Here is a 24,838-nt window from a genome sequence, read left to right as displayed (position 1 = left end):
TGGTGTGTTTCGTTTTGAGAAGATTTGACTTTGCTGATCCTACAGGCCTGATTGGTTAACTTTCACTTATGATTTCATCTCAAAGAATCAAACAGATCAGCTGGTGACCACCAGGCGGCGCCACAAGTCACATTTTACCCCAAAGCTGGACGTAGTTACTGAGGTAATCAAAAAGGATGCCTGCTCCTGTCAGGTAGGCATCACAGAGCAAGACAGCAGATAAATCGATCCCATGCCGTGTTTTTTAATCATTGGTATCTGATCCTTTCTGCAGGCTACATGTAGCTGGGCTACATTTTGAACAGAAATGAAGCAAAAAAAACAACAACCTAAAATCAACTTATGTGCCTATAAGTGCCTATGTGTTTTTGATGACTGTGAGCCGTGAGGATTGAGAGAACGTGTTGTTGCTGCTTGCATTAGCTCATCAGCAGGTGAGAGGAACCTTTCAGGTTTGTTTGGAAGGTGTGACACCAGCAGCGCTTCATAGCAGCCAGTGTGAAGGTGTGAGGAGAGGAAGACCTCATCAGTGAGGAGCTGGAGGGATCTCTCTCTCTCTCTCTTTCTCTGTCTCTGTCTCTCTCCTTCAGTCTTTATCAATCTTCTCTGGTGCGTGAGCGCGCACCGCAATTCTGATCTGCGCGCGGGTGATGATGATGAGAGCGTGACCTCACCGCTTTCTGCACAGCTGCTGGAGAGCGAGAGCGCGAGAGAGAGGGGGGAGACTCAGAGAGAGAGAGAGAGAGCGCCAGCGAGCAACACGAACACGTTGACGGAGACAGCAGCCGAGAACATTCACAACACGGGGGATAACTGCGCGTGGACACCGTCGCGAGGCGTCCGTGGGCTGCTTCTCGCCAGCTCGCCTCCCAGAATGTTCTGCGCCCCCGGTCCGTTTCTTCCACGGTACACCAAACAGTCGCCGCGGCGTCCCCACGGACACTGAAGCCCAGATGCTCACCCTCTCCGCCGACATGGACGACTCCTCGTCGCTGCTGGATCTGCTGGAGTGCTCGGTGTGCCTGGAGCGCCTGGACACTACGGCCAAAGTGCTGCCTTGCCAGCACACCTTCTGCCGCCGCTGCCTGGAGAACATTGTCAGCTCCCGGAACGAGCTCCGCTGCCCGGAGTGCCGCATCCTGGTGGACTGCGGGGTGGACGACCTGCCTGCTAACATCCTCCTGGTTCGCCTCCTGGATGGTATCAAGCAGCGGCCCCAGCGAGGAAGCGGAGGAGGAGGAGCGGGCGGCAGGCAGTCCCTAGCCGGGGGCTCCCTGCAGGGGTACGCAGCCGGGATATCCGCCTCTCCTCCGGGCACTGCGATCAGAGAGCTGCCTGTAGCCACCAGGAGCTCCACTGTTAAGGTTGGTTACTTTTCCATCTGTATGTCTGCATCTCTCTAAACACTTTGTAAAATACAACATTTTGTGAGTAATCTGCCTGTTTGCAAATCGGAAATACACAAAACACAACTTTAATACTGGTCCCCACTGTACAGCACAGCAACAGAAACCAGTGGAGGAAGATCTTGAGGACAAGCACACAGAGGAATTACTCACTGTTTATGTTTACTGGAGCTGGGGAACAGTGTGTTCAGCATGCCACTTGCACAGATATCCAGCTGCTGTAGCCGAGAGTTAGATGCAAATTTGGAGACTGTGTCCTGGTTATTCACGCAGAGACCGTGATTGCAGCATAGACTGTTTGATAAGTGGGATGAGGAGGAAACTTGGTGGGCTACAGGAGTCCAAGTTATGGAGCATGGTGACAGAGAAAGCGAGAGTGGGAAAACATTACTTCCCCATGGCTCTAATTTTTTATTAATGGATAAACAGAAATGCATTGTTGTGTTGTTACAGATGGCATCTTCTGACTGATGTATAATTTTGTCTATTGGTTGCGGTATCATAACAAAGGTGTCTTTCCTGTCATGTCTCTGAGATATAATTAAAGTGGAGCGAGTTAGTAAGAGGGTAGACAAACTGTAAAGACACGCTGACACTCGTAGGTTTATTGCAAAGTCCAGTTGCTCACTGACTGCAGCAGTGTGAAGTTTCATAATTCACATTCAACGGGAATGGAATGAAGAGCCTTGTTTACATCCTATGCAGTGCATCCGATGCATTGTCTTGTGGCTTTATTGCGTGAAAGAAGGTGGCGGGCAGCAAAATGTGATATCATCGACACTGAACTGCAAAAACGTTCACTGAGGTTTTCTTGCGTTTGTCTGGAATCTAAAATCTGGGAAGAATCTTCTGGCAGTTGTGGAGAGATAGAAATGCCTGGTGGTATTGTAGTTTCACTGATTTCAGATCATTCTCAGCAGCAACAGCATTGCGTGGTTCAAAATCCAGGGTTGCATTTACCAAATAGATTAATAGTTATCATATGTTTATTTCATTTAACTGAAGTAAGTTTTAATTAATGTAATGTCAGTGACGTCAGTGTCTAAAATAGCCGATGATTCCATTAACCAATCATAGTCTCTGAAATGTCTAAAATTGAGATTGTGATTGAGTAGCAGCTAAAAAAGTCACACATTTTTCACTCCACAATGATGTAAAACAGAGAAATGCAAGCAATTTCTCATATGTGAGGAGGCGTCACTAGGACCTTGGGAGAACACTGGATTCATGTTGAAATTGAATAGATCCTTTATAGGAGAAGCTAGAGAAGAACTTGTCAGTTTTTCTTGAAAAGCAAGATTTCCAGACTCAATGTTCATATTGTAACATGTGAAAATGGATATATTATTTGTTAAAGGTGAGCTTGTATTATTCTATATAAGTGTAATGGGATTTGTCAGAACTGAAGTGCATGAGGGGAGCTGCGGATATGTAGGTTTACGTTCAACCTTTTTTTTTTTTTGTCCTCTGGGTTTAATGATGTCCCCAGTAAGAGGCATGCAGTGAGTATTCAGGCAAATAAAGCCATTACCATGAGCTCTCACACCCCCTTACTTAGTACTTGACTTGTCAGGTGCGCTGGCCATTGATTGAAGCAGTGGAGCGCTTTGGTGTGATGAAGTGCAGGAACGGCAGGCAGTCACTCATTCATAGCGAAGAACAGGAATCCAAACCCTCAGTGACATTTCCACTAACACTTAAGACTCTATTTTCATTCACTCATTAGGCTTTACTGGTCCTTGCAGGGCAGTTTGGGCGCCTGGCACATGCAGAAAAAGCAGAAAAAGACATGGCAATATAGGATTATATAATACTAATATGCCTATATTGAAGCTGTAGGAAAGCCATTCACATATTATATACTTTATATCTAGAAAAAGTGACAACTTGTTTTACAATTTGCACTGGAAATTACAGAAAATGCTGTGTTTCTTTTGCTATTTGTGATGGGATAATTGATTACTTACTTCAATATTAATCTGGTTTTCAGAAGCTTTGTGAACGTTAAAAAAATAAACACGCTCATTTCTTCGTTGTGGCCAGTCTGTGCTTGTTTTAGGGCCCCTCCGGGAGAGCACTCCACTGTGGACTTAGCTTTTATTGCCAGCGGACACACACACACACTCCCTCACATGTACGCACACACCTATAACCCATTACCCCTGCAATTCCCCCTGCAGTCACTTTGCCCAAGTCTCCTCCGGGCTCTCTGGGGACCGAGGCTTGGTGATGAAAGTGTGAATTAATCTCCTTTAACAGTGGGGCTTATGGATGTGTGTGTGTGTGTGTGTGTGTGTGTGTGTGTGTGTGTGTGTGTGTGTGCATCAGTGTGTGTGTGCATGCATTTGGATGGACATCCCCTCTGCGCAGAGAGAGCAGGGGTCTCGCTAAGGCAGTTAAATGTGTCTTTGAGTGACAGCGCGAGCACGTACGCAGACACTCACGGCTACTGGAGGAGTCAAAGAGGTGAAACAGAACACTACATCAGTTATTACGGGTTGTAGATGAGAATGAATGGGTTGCTATGGAAATAGAAGAAGAGGCAGGCTTGCCGAGTCAGCAGTAAGACCAGCTATTCCATCCGCTGTTGGTGCCGTTTGAGCCTTCGTTGCTGCCTTTGTACTTAACCCAATTAGAGTTTATCAAGGCTGATCATCTCTAATTTGTAAATCACTGTGTGAAAAGACGTTCTCACAAACAGATAACTTTCTAAGAGGCACTAAACTGCAATAAGGACCTACAGTGATCTTGTGCATGTCTACATTTTTCATGCAAGTGTTTCATCTCACCTGTTATTTACTGTGTTGAATCAGTTACTCGGTCAAACATTCAAGAGTTAAGTTGCTTGACTTGGTTTTTGCTCTATCTTCAGCCTGTTTGCATCTGAACTCCGTAAGTAGTCCCTCAGTTGTTGTGCTGCACATCAGCTGTTGCAGAAATGACTCAACAATTGCTCCTGCGTTCACAGACAGCAGTGTGAAGACACAAGCAGTATACAAACAAAAGAGGTGTTTTGACAGTTTGATGATGGCATTTAAATGGCGCTGGAATGCATTTGTGTGAAAATTTGTGTTTTATTTTTTGTAATGGGACAAGATGTTCACAAGAAACCCATCTCTGTTTAGTCTCTCTATCAGTCAGGAGAATTGTGCTGTTTGACTCTATGATGACACTTAGTCATGGCACCATTTTTATAAGATTTCCATTTCTGATTATGATTGCAATGCTGATGATCAGTCCTGGTTTTTATTCCAGTCCTCATTTGGATTCTTAGCATATGAGTAAGAAAGCAAATTGGGAATGTTGACAGAAGAAAAACACCTGTATTTTCAGCAGACTTTCAGTAGACTAGCAGATTAAAACCAAAGTGTATTTTTACTTTGTCAAAAGTTAAAATAATTATTAAAATAGATTTGAATATTATCAAGTGCTTTAGCACCATAACAATATGTGATATTCCTCACCTGGAGCGGACATGGAGCTGGTCTTGTTACTGCTGCCTGTGTTATGTTTTAATCCCGTTAGCCTTTTTGTTTATTTGTTAGCTGAATATCCCAAAAAATGTGCTTTGGTTTTCAATTAAATGTAGTGGAGTGCTAGACTACGGTCCAATGATAAAGCTGCTTGAGAAATGATGTTATTTTCTCTATTTTCTCAAGTACTGCATATTCTGCTGCATATTAGTCCATTGTTTCAATTAGGAGTTTTCATAATTTGGCCTTATTAGTGACATAATACATTTTGAGGATTATGTAGCCTGACTAGAGGTGGTTACTCTCTAAATGCTGTTCAGTTCATGTATTTGTTTCTGTGCTTACAAGAAAAGGGCTTCAAAGTGAGTCAAATTCCTGTTTTAGTTGTGGTCTTTCTTGCCAAATCATGGCCTTGGATAGCAAGGAACAAATACAGAGTGATGCATTTATAGAAACAGTTTATGCAGTGATGTTTTTTTTTTTTTTTTAACAGCACAGTGTGCGTCAAAGTTTATTTTTGAATCATGCATTCCGGTAATTATCCCATACTGTGAATAACTAAACCTCCAGACAACAGAAAAACTCATCTGTCTGCTTCACAACAGCACACAACAGCCTAACCCTGACCTTTTTGCCAGAAAAGCTTTCAGTTGCATAGCTTAAAAACAGGTAAATATTCAAGATGCATTAAATGATGCATTGGAAATGTTCTTAAATCTATACCTGGCAAAGAGTGTGGTGGATCATTGAATTATGAAGTTTTACTGGCTTTCTGCTGGCAGGCTGGACTTGGCGGGTATATGTCCTCTTGAAATGTGCTGTTTTTTTGAGGGTGGGGGATTTGGGATTACATGGTCTCTCATTTACACCTCAGTGACAAACCCAGGTTTTAATTTAGTATTCATACAGTACATCTATTTGTCTGTTCATCCATCTGTTCAGTGACAGATTTAGTCTGGGAAGGGATTAATTTTGGACTCTGCCGCATAGTATTAAACATCTTATGTTTAATCATTTTTATGTGATGAAGAATCCAGAACTTTCCTCAGATTTGTATTCTTGACTGATATCGACCAGTAACGATTCGACCTCAGAGCTTTGACAATCATAATCAATTTGCTTATAATAGGCACCCAATACAGAACTGATTAGTACCAAGTATGTATTGAAGCAAAGTGCAGCATAGTCATCATATCAAAGAGGAACCTGATGTGATTGGTTCCTTCATTCTAAACAGTGTTTTCAGCACATTATCATTAAATACTGCTAAGAATTACAAGTGCCACTGCATTGTCATCTGCTGCTTCCTCTCCGCCTGTCCAATTTCCATCAAAGCACTGTGTCACAAAGATCCTGACCCTTGATCTTCTCCCTCACCTGTACTTACCTGTGGTTGCTATGGGGACGCCTGAGGTTACCATGGTAGCGTAATGCAGCAATGATGCCATCTGCTTTCATCTCTAGAGTGAGACATTGCTTTGCCCTGTCATTCCCAAGGATTAGGCAGGGTTTCAAAAAAGGAAATAGTCTCTTACCAATCCCTCTAATGATCCTTTGAACCTCTGTCCAAACACACACACACACGTGCACGCACACACACAAAGGATAACCTTAGCCTACTTCTATCCTTAACTTAAGAGGAAATTGCCATTTGAAGACATAAATCTGATGTGAATGCTCCCTCTTTCCAAAAACCCTTACTATAAGCATTTAAAACTCAAATTCACAAATATAGAAATTTAAAAAAAGCACACACCTACTCTCACGCAATCACCACATTTCCTGCACACTCTCATACACAAATATGCACACAGTCATTCACTTTCATCAGTGTTACAAACTGCCGATCTCTGCAGAAAGCTGCAAGCTCTTAGTCATTACCTTCACATTATCCCCTTGCTTCATAAATACTAAACAGACGCCTGACACATACTGTACATAGACAACACGCACACAGTGACGCAGGCTCACACAGTTCATCCTCTCGAGTCTCAGAGTATCTCTTTGGACATAATACATGCATATATGTGTATGTGCGAAACCTTTCTCGATGCAGGTTGTTAAATGAGCACACACTTGCACAAACATCTATTTCCTCTGTTGCTCTTTACTCATTCTTTCTCATCTTCTTGCACTTTCTCTCAGATTCTCATGAAGGGAATATAGTTAATTTCAATGCAACAGCACACACACACACACACACACACACATGCATATACTATAATTTAAGACCTATGCTCTGTGCCTTTGGGAAATCCTGGGAATTATTCTACTTTGTGCTTTATGTATGTGTGTATGCTAGCATATAGTGTGCATTTATCCGTTTCCATGCTTAAATGTTTGTTTACCAGTTGGGTGCAATTGGATTTGAAATGGTCTGCAATGAAGCTGCCCACAGAGACTATTCAGCATCTTATAGTTAAAACCATTTTAATGCCAAAATGTACTGTGGTAATGTTTCCTCCAGAATTTTATTCTTTTGTCCTACTAGAAACTGTTTATTTTTTCACTCTCATGAAATTCAGGATAGCACTGAAAATATTCTATAAACAGAAAAATGAAATCTAATTTTCAATAGACTCGTGTATTTTTTGTAATAAACAGAGGACACAAATATGATTTTCAATTAAGACTCACTTCATTTCCTTTAGTTATTAACGACCTGGTAGCATTAGCTGGTGGCAAAACTGCAAATATCAGAATTTTCATCCTTGTAGTGCTAGTGGTGGCAGCATCAAATTACCTGGCAAAACCAGCTAAAATAAGTGTCCCCATTCCAAACTTTTTTCATGTAACAGTGTTATCCTAATTATTTGTGTCCATATTGCCCTAAATCTGTGTGATGTCAGCTCACATCTGATCATTAGGCCTGCCTTCGTCCAGCTAATGCAGATATGATGAGAGATAGAGGTGGGTCAGCTAACGGATTGGTGGATGGAGGTAGGTTGTGCAGCTTTTTGCCTGGGAAATGTTGTAATCGGTTGGTTTGTGTGTTGTTTAGTTTGAGGGGGAGGTTGATGCATAATGGGTGTTAAAGTCTAAACAAGCTTTCGAGCTTGACTGCTATTCCCACGGGGGTACCCAGTTGCACAAATACACACATGAGCACACACACATGCACGTTAGGTTAAGGGTTAACCCCCTCACTGCTGGTCTTTTTGTTGCAATGGAGATGAGGGTGAGAAGTCACTGGTCAAGCCACTATATTTCAGACAAAAGAATGCTGCCTTGTTTTAACATCTACGTGCAATGAACATATTCTCGTTCGTCATATTTTAGACCATATTCACTTTACAAGTGAATCATGATATATATTTTGTCCATAGGAATACCAGAAAAAATAAAAATTAAGGTTCCCTACTGACACTCTGCTTAGAATAATAATTCTTTTTAACAAGGTTTTTAAACAGAAAAGTTAAACAGCTTGTTAATTAATAGTAAATGACTAATTTAAAAAAAAACTGAAACTGTGAATATGCAAATGTTAACTGTTAACTACTTGGCACAAGATGTGTTTTACTTTACTAAAAAGTCTATTATTTGTGGTTGCTCTGGCGTTGAACCACATTTGGTTTCTAAAGTAGTTGCAGTATTACAAATCCTGGTCACATATAACTTAAACATAAAAAAAGACCTTCTAGTGTCAAACAATAAGCGGAGTTGCAGTAAGGGTAACGCCTGTTTAAGTGGAGGACAATGTCTGTACTGTTTATTCAATTGGGCACTCAAAAGTATTTGTTATTTCACTTCACTGTCCAAAAAGCTTCCAAAACATCACTATTGATTTAAGTTTGCGTCACCATTGAAAAAGCAGAGAAAATTTCTTGTATCACTATTCTTAGGCTGTAGAACTTTGCCGTTCTCCAGTTAGTAAAGCGTCACCAAAATTGACACAAAAAGTGAGAAAAATTCAGTGTCGTATGTTGATTTAAGTAAGAGAATTTTACACTCCCAAGGGCAACTAGATGAAATGCTACATTAGAATTGGTCTCACTTTGTAGATCACAAATGTTAACATCATGTTTTTAAAGAAGCAATTTCATCAATGATAGGGGAAAGCAATGATGCGTGCCTTGTTGTCACTTGCAACAACTTCATAATTAGTGCACCATCTACGATCCTGTGTGACGTGGGTGGACATTTATGTGCTACTTCCTGGTGGGAAATGCGCAGCTTCTGTGCTGGCATCGCATTGCATGGCTTATGGCTTATGAAACTTGCAACATGCAAACCAAATCAGAGTTACCTCCTGCTGCCATCTGGGATGCCAAGTGTGTAAAATTACTCCAAGCAGCTGAAAACAGTTTTTCCACAATGTTGGAAAAGTGTTATGAGTCATAGCATGTGACTGCAGGTAGTTGTACTTTGGTGTTAAGAGCGTTGACTCCCCTAGCAGCATGCCATGTAATGTGTGTGTCTGTTCTAATAACAGTGATGTGTTTGGAGAAGTGGAACGGTTCTCTTGGGGGAAGAGATTCGTGGAAACACAAGGTGGTTTCTCCAGGTGTCAAACATTATGTGTGTGTGTTTGCACATATGCCTGTGTGGTAATATGTTTGATTTCCTTCCGGTTTTATTGCAAAAATGCTTCCTCCATCTTCCTCCTCCTCCTCTTCTTTCTCTGTAATGGAGAGATGTTGAAATGTACCCACCACCCACTTTAGATTTGGCAGGAAACAGAATCTTGGCTAGAGAAGAGATAGTGCGCACACACACACACACACACACACACACACACACACACACACACACACACACACACACACACACACACACACACACACACACACACACACACACACACATACACACGCACGCATGCATACAGACACACAGACACATCTGAAGAGAATTTGGAAACATGGCAGCGAACGCAGGTCTTCCTTTTCATCGACCTGCTGTTCATTCTCACAGCTTTCGACTTCAATTCATCACCAGTTGTGTTCTGGGTCTTAGTGAAATCGTTCCTATCCCCTCTTTTTTTGTTTTAAATTGCCGGCAGAGCTGATTGAACTTCTTTAGGTAGTAAATTCCCTCTTACCGGATTTCGTCTGTGAACTTCACATCAGTTTGTTTTCTGAAACATGTCAGTACAGACGGTATAGCACTGTAGTGGCCACGGATGAAACCTAGCCTTTACAAAGCAATGAAGACAAAAAACAAGAGAATAAAACCCCCAAAACAGAGCAAATCTAATTTATTTTACAATGTACTGAAATAGTTATACTGTACATTTGAGGGTAGTTTTGAATCCTATAATAAATCACTGTGTAATAGTGTCGGTATTAAAATATGCTTTAATGTGCTATCAAGAAATGGAAATACCAAGCATATGTAGCATTTATCATGGGATTAGTGTGGGACTGCAAAAACATTAAGCTCTAATTTACCTGGATGAATGTAATATACTCTTCTAAAACGTGTGCTGCCTGCATGTGAATTTTCATGGGTCATATAAAAACACTTGAGGTTATTTTGGGACACTGTCTGATCCACGGTGTTCATGGCTGCAGTACAGCTGTGATCAGCTTTCCACTCTGACGTCTGTGTCCAAACATCCACTCCTGGCTCTCTGCTTGTGTATGCGTGTGTGTTTTCGTGTATTGCTAAATACTATGTGTGCATGTTTGAGTTGGCGTATGCATGCATATGTGCTGTTCGGTGCTGGTTTGTGTGAGTACTCGCAGTAAATGAATGTTTTTTATGTTTATCATGTACCGTCGTGTGCTTTTATGCGTGTCGCTCGGCTGCTTTATGTTTTGAAGCAGAATTTCTCAACCTTTTATAGTATTGAACTCTTAGGCTAAGGTTGGTATGCATGTGTGTTTAGGAGTGTGTAGCTTTCCATTTAAGTGTGTTAGAGGGAAAGTGTGTGTGTATGAGGAAAGTTGGAAGGAAAGTGTGAAAGCCTAGTGGAAGTTACGTAGTGAATTTTGGACTGTGGGTCTGGTGTGTATGTACTGTGTGTGTGTGTGTGTGTGTGTGCGTGCGTGTGTGTGTCTGAGAGGGATCTGGTAGTTTTTCCCCTTCAGGACAGGGATTATGTAAGCAGAGAGAAGTGAGGTCCTCCGGCTCTGTTCTGTGTCGACTGGGAGCAATGGAAGCACTGGTACAAACAACCTCCTGTGTCCATTAAATGTAAAAACTTTTACACTCTCCAGAGACACTAAGCTGGCTGCTATTTTGTGAGATACCGGATATGTTGTAACCACATCCATCTTACCTTTAACTTGCTTGTTATTGCTATTAAGTCAGTTTTTGAAAGAGACAGAAGTAGAGAGGAAGAGAGAGAAGATGAGACACATCAACAGAGACATGTTATCATGGCAACATGCACAACCCTGTCTAGAACTCAAATTTACATCACTATTATATAAACGTGGTCTTCTCATGGGAAGAGGTAGGGGTTGTTGTCTAGCAAAATGTTTGTGTTTGAGCTTGTAGTAATTAGGGTTTCCTGACATTTAGTTCTCCAAGTACAAACATTTTATGAAACTGCAATGGTTTTTACACTGGCCACATGTGTAAAATGTATTATAAAGGGTTGTGTAGACTTTCTGTGTCCTTGGCAATGATGTTAGTTGTTTATGGCAGTCGCTTCCTCTAGAATGCACAGATCCTCCCGTTGTATTACTACTCAACGCTACACAATGGCAAGCTGGAATACTAGAGCAATTTGGCCATACATGCTCGAACCAGAAACAGATTCAAAAGAAGCATAATTTCATAGAAAGCTCCACTCAGAGTCCGTGATTGTCATTGGTGTGCTGCAGTTTCAACGTGGAAATGCTCAGCCATTGTGTTGACTTTTTATTTTGCTCATGATAGGTCTCCTAGCATATAAACAAAACACCATCTGGATGTGTTAATATGGTAAAACATACCTTAATTTTCACCAGAAGGCTCTTTACATCACGCTAATGTTGTGATGATTTGTAGCAATTTATCAGCGCCAGACAAGTAAGTAGCTGGTGGAAAATCGCAATTACAAGAATCACGTCAGAGAATGTCTGCTGTGAGCGCATAATGATTACAGTATAACTCTGATAAACCAAAAGGTAGTGAGACATCACTGATGAATCCAGATTTCTTTACAGGAGATGTCAGCTATATAAAGATTGTTTCTGCTCATCGCTGTAGTTCTCTGAACATATAACAACGTCAGTGTCACTCATGTTAAGAGACAGCTTGGCGTTTATTTTCTCAAGGAGCCTGTAAGAGTCTTGTATGTGTGAGATTGTCAATGAGGAGCTCTGAAAAGTGGTGCACGGTGAGGAGAAAGTGTATTTATCTGGCTCTTACTGTAAAGTGTTTGTCACTCTTACCTGCTAGTAGCATTTTATGGTCAGCATTATATGTAGCCATTACAAGTACACAATAACTGAACAATGACCATGGTGTCTTGGCAGGTTTCCCTCGGTGCTATTGTGAAAATAGAACATTTATACTATCATTGTTGATTGCTGCTGACTCAGACTTTATCAGCTTGGAGCCCTTCTTGTCTTTGTTGAATTATATCATTGGGGAACATAATTATATTGTGATTATTACTGTGATATTTATTTCAGCCATGTCCCCTAGCCCTATTATAACATCAGAATGTGTAAAACGAGGCAGCAAACACATCATTTGCAAGCAGTCCGGTCTTTATAAGCCTGCTACCACATTACTAATATCAGCACAACAAGTTCCAATTAGTCATTTTCTGTGAGTTAAAAGTTGTCCAGACTTGACTCCAGACATTTTCTGAGCAAGAAGAGAGCAAATTTACACCCTCACAGTTTGTCAGCATGGGATATTTAGCCGTCCCATTTAGTCACTTAACCCGAGAAAATGACTCTGATGGCACTGTTCTCACCGCATTACCTAATGTAAGCCAGTAATTAATTTCAAGTCGAGCAAAATGGATACAGGTGGCAAAGAAGCACGCCGCATTTCATCAACATAAAGAGGCCTTGTGTTTGCTCCAACGGGTTACTTTGAATGGAGCAGATGTTGAGTCCTGTTGAGTTTGGAGCAGCTTTGACTGACACGACCAGACCACAGATAATACCTGCCGTTGGCTGTCTTAGCAACCCTATTGTTTGGGTTTATCTGTTTATGTGAATGAGTATCTATTTGTGTGTCTCTGTCCTGTCTGAGTCATACGGTTTGTGTGTGTGTGCGTGCAAATTCGTGTCTGTGTGAGGAAACCTTTAGCTCCATCATCTCCACTCTCCACCTCATTTCCAGACAAACAGATAAAGATGTTGCAGTTATTGCTCTTCTGTAATTCCGTGCTGGAATCAATCTCATCTATCTTATTTGTTCTACTCTGTCGCACAACCTGTCCTAATTAATGTCTAAATATACTGCATATTATATAAAGAGACAATTTCACTCATATAAATTAGCTAAATTGAACTGTGATAAACAATATTTCAAAATAGCGATCTATCATGACATATGTGCAACTAAATAACAGAGCAGACAATGGAAAAAGAAAAATCATATTAGGTGCCAAAGTTGTATTAATGGGCAAAGAATTAGCTGAGAAAGCAGATAGAATCAACTAGCTGTTAATAATCAGGAGATGCACATAGTAACTTAGGTTTTTCAGTTAGTCCAAAATAAGAAAATGCAAAATTTTCCAGTATAAAATCTATAATTTATACACCTTGAACAATGAGACAAGGTGCTGGACCTTTTTGTTTTGGTGCATTAATACTGCATCACTTTATTTAAGCTGGGAAGCAAATGTTGACAGTCCTTAAACTGAAAGTTAGTTTCCTCCCTCCGTGTCTTGCTCCACCACCGTGCATCATTGTCATCCCTTATATGATTCATTTGCTCCTGTCGCTGCTCTCTCTGTTTCATTATTGTAATCTCTGTCTTAGACTGATGTTTGTCCACTCAGACAAGGACTTCCACAGAGTGATTGCAGCCACTTCTCCTCTCTGCTCTCCATTCATTCTCTTCATCTGTTCTCAGACAGCTGGCCAAAGTCCAGACTCATCTTGGGCTTCTTTTGCCCAGTCCTGCCAGCTCTATTAAAACACCATAGGTCATCATATGGTTCTCTGGCACAAGCTGCACATTGCTGCCATCGCTTAGTCTCATAGTATGCCCATTATCAGTTTTTTATACATTGGGTAGAACAGCCGTGTAGCTTAGTCATTGTGTGTTTTATAAATTGGGTTTTGATATATTTTTTAAAATATTTTTTTAAACACAGAGAACCATGCAGCCCATCAGTTTAGTGGTATTTTTTTAACTGCACTGGCAAAGCATTGTTTGTAAAGTCTCCATCTTATTTTTTTTATATGCAAATTTTTGACACTTTGTCCAAACTGGAATTGGACACATTTTTCTTTCTTTTCTGCTATCATGGTGGCCATGTTAATTCATCATAACTCCATTTGTTCTTATTTTTGTTCTGTAAAACGGTTTGTTGTTTGCGGTTGTATTCCTCTACTTTGCTTGAGCATGTAAGATTCATGTTTGCTTTCTTCCTCCTCTGGCTGTACACAGTTTGTCATGTGCTTTAACTCAGCGTTACCGTTGCGGTGTCTGGAGAAATTAGGAGCGCTTAGTTGGACGCAGTACATCTCAGAGTTTGGAGAGATTTCCAGTTGGATTATCCAGAATCTGTATCTTTAAACATGATTTTAAAGTGTTCAGCAGAAAACTAAACTTGTTCAGAGTAATCAATAAAGATCCTATGTTGGCTGAGCCTATTGCTGGTTTGGTTTTTTTGGCCAATTTGTGTCATTTCATTTTGCTCATTTAATGCTCTGCCTCTTTGAGAATTCAGCTTGGTGAATAATTAACCTGCAAGTCACAGTTCTAACTATATGCTAGCTGCATGTGAGACATAAGTTAGCAAGTTAGCATGGTTATCAACCATGAAGTGTGCAAATAGCTCCAAGTTTCAACATAACAATTATCCAAATGTTGTGCAAATGTTCTTGCAAAGTGACAGCAGTGTCTCTCGGCCTCTCCTCGTCACTGCTGAGTTGGTCCGGACAGTAAATGCTAGTTAGCACCTACTCTCCAGGCTAAAATTAAGACGTACTATTTTAAATAGTTAAAATATGGAAAATCAATATGTGGCAGTCGGTGTTGATATGGTGGTGGTGTGCCACAAATACATCAAAACTAGGGGCAGAACTGATTTGGACTGATTTTCAAATAGTGTCAATTGTTAGTTTCTTGACTGATTAGAAAATTTTAATATATCACCCGATCCAACTGTGTTACTTCTGAAGTGGGTATGGAAATTTGACAGGTTTAAACTCAGATTCCAAGATGAGCAAACTGTCTCTTTCACTGAGCACAGGGATAGAATAGAGTTAAACTGTGGCCAAATGTCTCCTATTAAAGCAGCTAAAGATTTACATCCACCGCCATGTCAGTCTTACACACTGAGAACTGCAAAAGTGAAACTTTACTGTAGCTACCGCCACATATTGAATTTGTTACACGCCATCCTGAGCCATATAGTGTACCTTCATGGCCTACTTCCACCACCATGCCATGATGTCCCAGAACTTTTTTTTTTTTCTCAAGCAATCAAGAGTAAAACTAGGCTAAAACTGAGAGCCACGATGAACAGAAATTTTTATATGGATCATGATAGTTCCTTTTTTTCAGTCTTCAAAGGGACTGGCAATGGTTGTGATGTCAGCATTAATCAACTGGGTGGAAATGTGCTGGAGAGCCACAGGAGATACTGGCACTGTAGCAAAACTGGGGCAGTGTCAGCGCCTGCAGCCATGGCTTTCCCTTTTCCTCTGTGAAAACACATTCTTTCATACATTAACCCCATTTCTGTCTTCATCAACACACTCCCCCTTTCGATCTGGTCCTCTTTGCTGCATCCATTTTCTCTCCTGTTTCCCAGCTCTGCTTAATTCCATTGTGCTGTTGATAATGACACTCCTCTTTAAGTGATATACACTGATCAGCCACAGCATTAAAAACACTGGCAGGTGAAGTGAATAACATTGATCTTCTCATTACAAAGTAATGGCATTCATGTGGATGAAGATCAGCTGACTGATTTGCACAGCAGCACTGCCTAAAATTCAAGTTACCGAACTTAATGCAATGTACTTATGTAAATAATCCCTAAAGACTAAGTTTGAATAAATTGAAAACGTGCTGCCACTGAGCGCAGCTAGATTGGTAGTTTAAGTAAATACTCAAGTAAAAAAAATTGGGGTCGCAAAAAATAATGCATGTCTGATGACTTGATAACCATTTAAAAAGCTGATTATCTGAATTTCACAGTCAAAGCACATTCAAACCTAAATTACTGTTAGCACTTCAGGCAGTGTGTGAATCTTCAGAGAAGCAGAAAGAATATTTTGCTAGTGGATCGATGCAAGAAAAGCAGAACTAAGATGATTTTTTTTAACAGCTTGGAGGCATTCCCTTTCAGGTGAATGCATCAATATTTATCTTAAATCACTAATTTAAATGGCTTATCTAGTCAAACTCTATAAGCCTGATCCACATATGTGTATATATACACACACTATATATACCATACAGATAACAGTGCATATACTGCAAACTAAATTGGTTAGTTACATGTCAGTTTTCAGCGAAGTTTGCTAGTTCAAGCATCAAACAACATCGGAACTCTTGGAAACACAGTTTGTGTTCATCCAGTGGCAGCAGGTTAGTTACTAGTGCCTGGTATTTTCTAAGATGACTGTCTCCAGTGCCTGAAGCTTTGAATGAATGATTACCTTAGAGTTTATGTTGTAAGCTTCATACGGATGAAACCTAAAATATGTGTGGCGCAAGACATAAATGTTGCATGAATTTATACTTTAATGCAACCATGAAACAGTGTAAACAGACTTGTTTCTTCCCCTTGGCTCTACTTGCATAATAACGTACATAGATAGACTAACATTTAACTACATTCAACCGTGATAATTATTTCATCAGAAAACATAACTACAGTAGGAGAAACTGAAAACCACACATTGCTTTATTTACAACAGTGGTGTTTCTAATTGTAGATATGAATATTGTATGGATTGTTACTGAAGATAATCCTATTGACCTCTGGACTTACATAAGTCTAGAAATGTGAATACTAAGAGGCATCAGTCCTTGCCAGCATATTTGCACTGTTGTGTATTTTAACTTGTAACACTGCACTTGCTGGCCAAGTTTCCTCTCAGGAGAAGCTCCTCTGCACTCTCCATTACAAATTCTCAGTTCATTGTGGTGGGAGAACACTGCTTTTACAAGGAAAGAGAAGAGCTGATGGAACTGCTGCCATGATTACATAACGCCAGTCCTTAACACACACACTGAGAATGTGTGAACGCTTAACACCTGTAGCCGCGAAAAAACCAGAAGTAGTCAGACAAACTCCTTACCAAAATGACTATACCACATGAGCAAGATTTTCCAAAAGTCCTGTGTTCCAGCTCTTTGTATTACCATCCAATAACATAACTTTGACAAAAATAAACCCAGACGTAGTACTTGCTTAATTGGCCATGATGCACTGTTTTGCTGTCAAACTGTAACCCATGCGCTGGAAGCTCTGGAAACATGAAAATAGTGTTTGTGAAATCTGTTATGGCTCCACAAACTTCTTGGCTGAAAATCAGCGTTTCTCTGCCTTTTCCACACACCCCTAACAGATCTAGCCAGTGTTTAAAAGAGGGACTACTGGCACAAAGGAAAATGACAATATTTTCAGGGGGTTAACAGTAGTACCAGTCTCACTGTGGGCTTCGCATTTTTGCAAAAACTGGCAAGCTTAAAGGAAGAGAGAGTTCTTTGTCTCTCCGAGGCGTATTTTTTATTTTATTTTTTGAGTACAGCGTGTTTTGCTGTGGCGCTCTAAATTTAAGCTATGATGCAACGCTGCAGCAAACTTTAACATATGTATGGAAAATATACTTACTGCCCACATTGGCCAACAGGTTTAACAGACTCACAACCATGGTGTTGATCTGTCCTCTTTGGTCCAACATACTTTGGGACAGGGTTCAGTCCTGCACAGGCCTTTTAAACTATGGCAAGTAGCTCCATTGACAGGTGAGTGTCATACCTGCTGGTACATCAGAAGTACAAGTGAGCAGTATGGATATCAAAACAGTTTTGCACTTGATTTAAAAAACAATAAGTAAACATACTATAAAATAACAGCTATTCTCTTCAGTTGACTTATGCCCACTCTCCAGTTCTGTTGTTTCCTCTCTGTTTTATTTCCTCATTGTTCTCTGCACTCTTTTGCTCTCCCTCTTCCCCCTCTGGTTTTGAGTGACACTACAGTGTTCCTTTATATCTGCTGAATTCAGCTGCTGCAGCTTCACACGTACACACATTCTCTCACACACACTTTTAAAGACATAAAACAATGTCAGCAGGAAGGCTTTTCCTGATGGCTTGTTCTTCTGTGTATTGCATGATCTTGGATGTATTAAAGGAAAACCTCTGCAGTCACACCTATTCAGTCACGCTCTCGCTCCCTATCGCCACCAGAAAATTGAATTTCAACTGCTGTTGTTCCCTGTGATGTCCCTGTCCCAGATAAGTCACTCATGTCCCTTAGTGCATGTATATAGACACACATTCATGCAAACACATACACTAACACTATTGTTTGTTGACAGTTGCTAATAGCTGATATTTAATGGCTTCCAGGTTGTCTGTTTCCGTGCCAAAAGTAGAAGCACTTAGTTTTCTCCACATACACTGTTTGTACCCTTGTCAGGGTGGAAAAGCATCTGAAGACAGAATTAGATTTAGGCCATAAGAGACTCTGAAACTGAAACCCAAGATAATGTCACTACTTTACACTAGTACACTTGCAAATACAAGAAAGTAATATTTAATACTTAAATAAGTGGATTCTCTCAGGCATATTTTGCCACTTTTGATTTTATGGGAGAGACAATTTAAGGGAAGAGAGAAGAAGAAATGTTTGCAACCAAGATTATCATTTGCACATTTTCATGATGAGTATTCTAAAGATAGAGTATACAATTTTAACTAAGTGAAGTTTTTGTCACATCCAGAGAATATGTCCTCACGCTGTGCTAAGTTACTGTTCTGTGTGTACGCTGAAACTGAATCAGGCGTTCGTACACAACCCCTAGCCCTGTAAAAACAAGGGAAACAAACAAGGTGGCCTGGATGAACCCATACAACACTATTCCACTAATTCCTGTGCACATACATGCTTGTGTGCAGGACAGCAGGAGAGGAGGTACTGCGAGTGACAGTAAACCATGCACGGCAAGCTATCTAAATATGCCAAATAGCTAAATTTCCATAATCTTTCTCTAGAACTGCTCCAGGGCTCTACCTTTAATTCTCTTGTCCAATATAGCACTCCATATATTTGCACCTAGAATTTAACAAATCATCCTACAAAAAATAAATGCATAAAAATCTGGTGAAAATCAAGTTATTGTTTTTTTAGGGTTTTTTTGTCTTGATAATATGTCAATATGGTGTTAAGACACATCATAATTAATTTTAAAAAGCAGTTAACACCATGGCAGTGCAGTTCCACCTTGAAACTGTAGTGTGCTGATGACCTCACAATCCTGACAGCTTGTGGGATCTTTTTTTTTATCACTGTTGTTCTTCAGAATTGGTTTTCCAGTTCAAAATATGTGTGGCTAAATTACTTAATGATTCCTATTATGCATCGTAGAGCAGTTCTACAGTGAGCAAAATCCTAGGTGAGTTGGTGTGCTTGAGCTGCAGTGAGTAGGGAGCACTGGGTGGGAATTCATTGGTCTGTACATTCTGGAGGTGTACACTTACTTGAAAGCCATTTCAAGGCACAAAGGGATTATTTTAATGGAAAACTTTTTTGACTGTATATCTTTGATAAACAGAGATGAGTTTTTAGAGGCTTAATCAAAAACCAGAGGGACTTTAATTATTTTTACTGCTGAAATAGTTGGAGAGTCACTGACGCGATTAATCACTAGAATAATGATAAACAACCATTTTGATTAACTTTGATGTCATTTATCAAGAAAAGAGATGCTACCTTCTCTGTGAGCATGTATGTAGGCACACAGCTGCTTTGAGCTAAATACTGATGACAGCATGGTAACATGCAAGGAAAAATACTAACATTTTGCACATATGTTTACCGTGTTTAGCATCTTCATCACATTTTCAACACTAGCACAAAACACGTTGTGTCATAAGTTGAATTTTTAGTCATTATGCGGTCACATGGACTAAATGGAATTTTGATATGATTATGGTGCTAGATAAAAATTTAAAGTGTCTGTAGATGGTGCTCTTGTTTATTTGCTCAGCAATGATTTGGACTATCCTCACTCCTTTAGACAAGTCAGGCTAATTCATATTTATTTAGCATATCAAATGCTGATGAAAAGATTCAAGACACGTATGTATTTATTTATGCATGTAGTCTTCATAGTGTCCTGCTGTCTTGTAGACTTGCTGTTGGGATGCTAGCATCTCACTCCTACTGTCTGTCTTGTGAGTTCTACATTATTAAATCCATAAAAAGTTGATCACAAAAAAAGAGATACTCATCTATAAGTAAATGTCATCCATTATCGCTGAAGCAGTGCTTTACTCCTTACACTGCTGAAATCTTTCCAGGAGTCTTCCTGTAGCTGTCACAATGATTCTATCGTTTTGGACAGCTTTTGGGGTAAAGTTTCCGCATACTCTCACTATGATAAAGCAAGGAATTTCTGCTGACTGACATTCCTATTCACAGACAGGCTACATTCCCAGCCACAAACTGCACGTACTCTCAGAAACCATTCAGAAGACAATGGTTTATGTCTAACTGGAAGATATGTGACATTCACACTCACACACACTGGGCTGATTGAGCAGTCTGTAACAACAGATGGCTCTGAACCCTGCAGATGTTTGTGTGTGTCGCCATTGTCAATCGTGAATAAAGATCTCTTGTTTTTTATAATTGAATCTTATGACTGACGTGTGGCTCATGAGGCAAAACAACACACACACACGGGCATGCAGATAAAAAATGTTTTTGTTTTGATGATTTTGCATGCCGTCTTTGTTTTTTTTGACGCTGATCCATTATCCACTGGTGGTCCGTAAGTGAACAGGTGGGGCAGTCTGGTGCCTTACTGGTGGTCTGCAGACATCTGTGTGTGTGTGTGTGTGTGTGTGTGTGTGTGTGTGTGTGTGTGTGTGTGTGTGTGTGTGTGTGTGTGTGTGTGTGTGTGTGTGTGTGTGTGTGTGTCTCCTTAGCCATCCTGTCATCTGAATGAGGTATTTCACAGAACCATTCAAAAAGAGCACAGTCACATATAGCAAACTAAACCAATTAAAGCCACATAATAATAAACTCCTGTACGTGGGGAAGATCGAAGTTTTCTGTTTGATCAGGGATTGAACAGCACAGTAAGATTAAAGCATCTGCTTCTGGGCACTTAAGTATGCAGACTACATATGTGTATTCTGCATACATGTACAAGACTCTGGCTACTGTTTGTTAGGACATCACTATAGCTGCAGTCTGACTGTTGTGTTATGGTCGTGAGGTTTTCTCTTTATTATGGACAAGGAAACATAAACACCAACATCCTGAGGCATTTTTGAGTTACTGTGTGGCTATAAAGTTTCTTTTCCTTGGGCTGCCAAGTCATTTACTATTTCCTGCTTTTGCTGTGCACCTCAGCTTAATAACCAGTTGTTTATTTTAGCAGTCAAACTCACTATCTTTGACGTCTCTGATAGATTTTTTTTTTTTTGCTTTTTCAAGCCTCTTTATTATCTTCTTGACATGCATGGTCACTTTTTTGCTCTTCAATTTGACAGACAATTCCATCTGAGTCTCAGCCGGATCTGATATCATATTCATTCACTCTGAGCCGTGCGTGAGCTGCCAAAGAAACTTTCAGTAGCCAAGTGTGCAATTACTTTTGAACCCTGGCAGTTTGGGCATTATTTGTTATATACTATATTACAGTTCTTTCAGTAATAATGGAAACCTCAAGGCTGAGACTTGGCACTTGAGTATAGTATGCATTTTTAATTTGAAACCGGATGTGCTGAAGCTTCAACCAGATAAAATATCTACCTAATACTAGTCTTGTTTTAATCCTTGAAAAAGGTATTTTATTAACTTTGCCTGACAAAACTACCACGTGTCTGGGTTGGGATGCCGTCACTTCATTTCACTGCAGTTGAGCAGAGAAAATTGGACTGAAATGACATGGAAAAATAAATTGGCCCAGAAAGGACATATACTTGAGCCAGTACCCTTTTATTTTTAACTGATCCATTTCAACCCATTAACATTCTATTACCAGTGTTGATGCCAGTGTGGTGAAATTGGGTTCAGTTTAGTGTAATCTGATTCAGTCTACTTTAATTCACTGCAATTTATTCCTACTCCCTCCACTATAGTCTTCATCTGTCCACTATAATCCAGTTCCAAATAATCCGCTAATTCAGTATAATCAGTTTTAGACCCACATGATCCAGTTCAGTTCAGTATAATCCCATTTCAGTACAGTATAATCTGGGCCAGAACAGCTCGGTTCACATAGCGAGTGAATATGTTTTCTGTTACAGTGGGAGACCTGATCCTGTCTCTCTCTTTCTCTGCCTGAATGAAGTTACGATTGACCTGCTAAGTAGACAGATGGAGGAAGGTGTGTGTGTCTGCATGTGTCCGTCTGTACCAGCAGTAGCTTCCGCTGGCTTTGCGGTCTTGGCCAGACTACTCTGACACACACACACACACACACACACACACACACAAACACACACACACAGTCATGTTTCCAGTATTTCAGCAGACATTACATTGTCTTACCCTAACCATAATCACTACTTGTCTAACCCTCAATGTAAACCTAGCAGTCCCCTAACCTTAATCCGCCGATTGTCCTCAAGTATGGGCACCAAAAAACTATAGTTTCCTTGTCTGAAGAAAAATTTAAAAATTCAGCAAACAAAATCCCTAAATTTCAGAAAATTTGCAAAACCTTCCAGAAGGAAATTCCAATAATTCCTTACAAGTTTCCCTGAAAAATTTTTTTTTAAAAAATCCCCCAAATTTGGCAAGAAAATTCTTTTAAATATTTACAAAAAATGAGTAAAAATCTTCCAAAAAATCCTTAAAATATCTAAAGTGATTACATTTATATGAGTCAAATTTCTAATATTTTCTTTAAGAACATTCACAAAAAAATCTATCAAAATCCAGTGAAATTCGCTGGATTTTGGTTGATTTTTTTTTGTGAATGTTCTTAAAGAAACATGTTTTTTTTTCTTAACATTTCTTCTTTTTCCACCAAAAAAATGTTCAGAAACTTCTCAAAAATGTTGAAAATCAGAAGTTTCACTGTGAACGTTGTTTTTTTTTCCCTCCACATTTTGAAACTTTAAAACGGGTCAATTTGACCCGCAGAACAACACGAGGGTTAAACCAAGTTTTCTTATTAATAAATTTAATGATTTATGTTATACAGACTTGATTTAGAGGAAAGAACCATCCCCCTCAGTATGACTGTGTGACCAGATTTATGCTCCCACAACACAAGTAAAACAAGTACACACATTTAAACACACATGACTACAGTTGACTCCCCATGTTTGATTTTTGGCAACAAGTTTTTGAGGCCCCAAAGCTGAACAGCGCAGAACTTCTGTTTCTGTCAGTAACAGGTTGCGGTTGCTTCAGGAACACACAGAGTGACCAAGAAAGAAAGACACACAAGAGACAGAGAAAGGTGGAAAGAGTCAGCGGTTTGGTTGGATGACCTAAGCTTCCCTCTCCTCTGTCTGTCCCTGGACCCTTGCAGCTGCTCTCAACTGTTCTGTGGTAATGATGTCAACAAGCAGCTGCAGCCAAGTGATGACAGAGACAACCCACCCATCGCTTGCCAACACACGACAAACACACATATCCACTCACCCACATGCATTAATGCCTACCTGGTCCATTGCATTACCTGGTATAAGCTGAAGTTATAAATTTAATGACAACATCAGGTTACTACACTTTGCAATGCGGCTGTACCTGTTTCAAAACATTTCCCCAACAGAACTGCTCTATAACAGGGGTATTCAACTAAAATTCAGAGGTCCAGTCAGAGAAAATGTATTAAAGCAAAGGTCCAGAACATCATAACGTCTAACTTGAATTCGTCTGATATATGTTGATAGTTTTATTAGTGTCGTAAATTCAGTACAGTTCACAAACATGTTGACAACATTTATGAAGAAATAACTTTTGATTTAACTGTACATATCATGCCTTTGGATCAAAGACATTAGTAATTTCATAACAGTGATAAGTTAGTTAAAAAGTTACAAATAAATTCTTAGTGTATAAATAAATAAGTCAATTTCATAGTAAAAACTGTTAAAACACTGTGGTTAAAAAAGTTATCAGTGAAACACTTCTTCACAAAAGATCGTCTTGATTATTGCAGAGTGGGTGTTCATCTTGCATACAGACAATCTTTTTGTCGGTTTTTCTCTGGGTGAAAGGCAGACTGGCGGTACGGCAGAAACAGGGTCGGGAAGACCGCATGTATACGCTGCATTGACTAAAATGTTTGAGCTTTGAGTGATTTTCGTCTTTGTAAATATCACGTGTACAAAGCACAAATGTTATGAATTATTACTTGAGTAAGTTTTGTAAACTCGATGGCGTTTCCATTATCAGCTACTGATGTTCCCGACGTGTATTAGCTAGCTGTTGTATTTAGCATACCACATGTACAATAGATGGTAATTGCAGTTTTGTTTGTATGCTACATTTACCAATTCTCACATTTGATAACAAGATATCTTCATAAATCTAAGAAAAGAAAGCCTAGTATATGGAGTGTCTTTAATGGTTTGCTGGCTGTTTAGCAGTACAGTCTTGTGCTGTGAGGACAGCACAGTCAGTACATCTTAAAATACAGTGTAGAACTTGAAAAAATAATGACTGAACAACCTGAACAA

General features: G+C 39.9%; 1 protein-coding gene across 4 annotated transcripts in view; it reads left to right on the top strand.

Annotated features, from left to right (window-relative positions):
- Positions 1 to 597: 597 nt before the first annotated feature.
- Positions 598 to 24,838, top strand: part of LOC111580589 (E3 ubiquitin-protein ligase SH3RF3) — a 112,595-nt gene continuing 88,354 nt past the window's right edge. The window contains exon 1 of one of the 4 annotated variants that reach the window (XM_035956415.2): positions 598 to 1,364. In XM_035956415.2, coding sequence (XP_035812308.2) covers positions 954 to 1,364 — 411 coding nt within the window. In that variant the 5' untranslated portion in view covers positions 598 to 953. The remainder of the gene's footprint in view (positions 1,365 to 24,838) is intronic. The other 3 variants (XM_035956414.2, XM_035956413.2, XM_023288403.3) reach the window with 3 other exon arrangements.

The sequence above is a fragment of the Amphiprion ocellaris genome, chromosome 11 (genome assembly GCF_022539595.1).
Source record: "Amphiprion ocellaris isolate individual 3 ecotype Okinawa chromosome 11, ASM2253959v1, whole genome shotgun sequence".
NCBI classification, from domain to species: Eukaryota; Metazoa; Chordata; class Actinopteri; family Pomacentridae; genus Amphiprion; species Amphiprion ocellaris.
The sequence above is the reverse complement of the archived record's forward strand: the minus strand, read 5'-3'. Positions and strand labels throughout refer to the sequence as shown.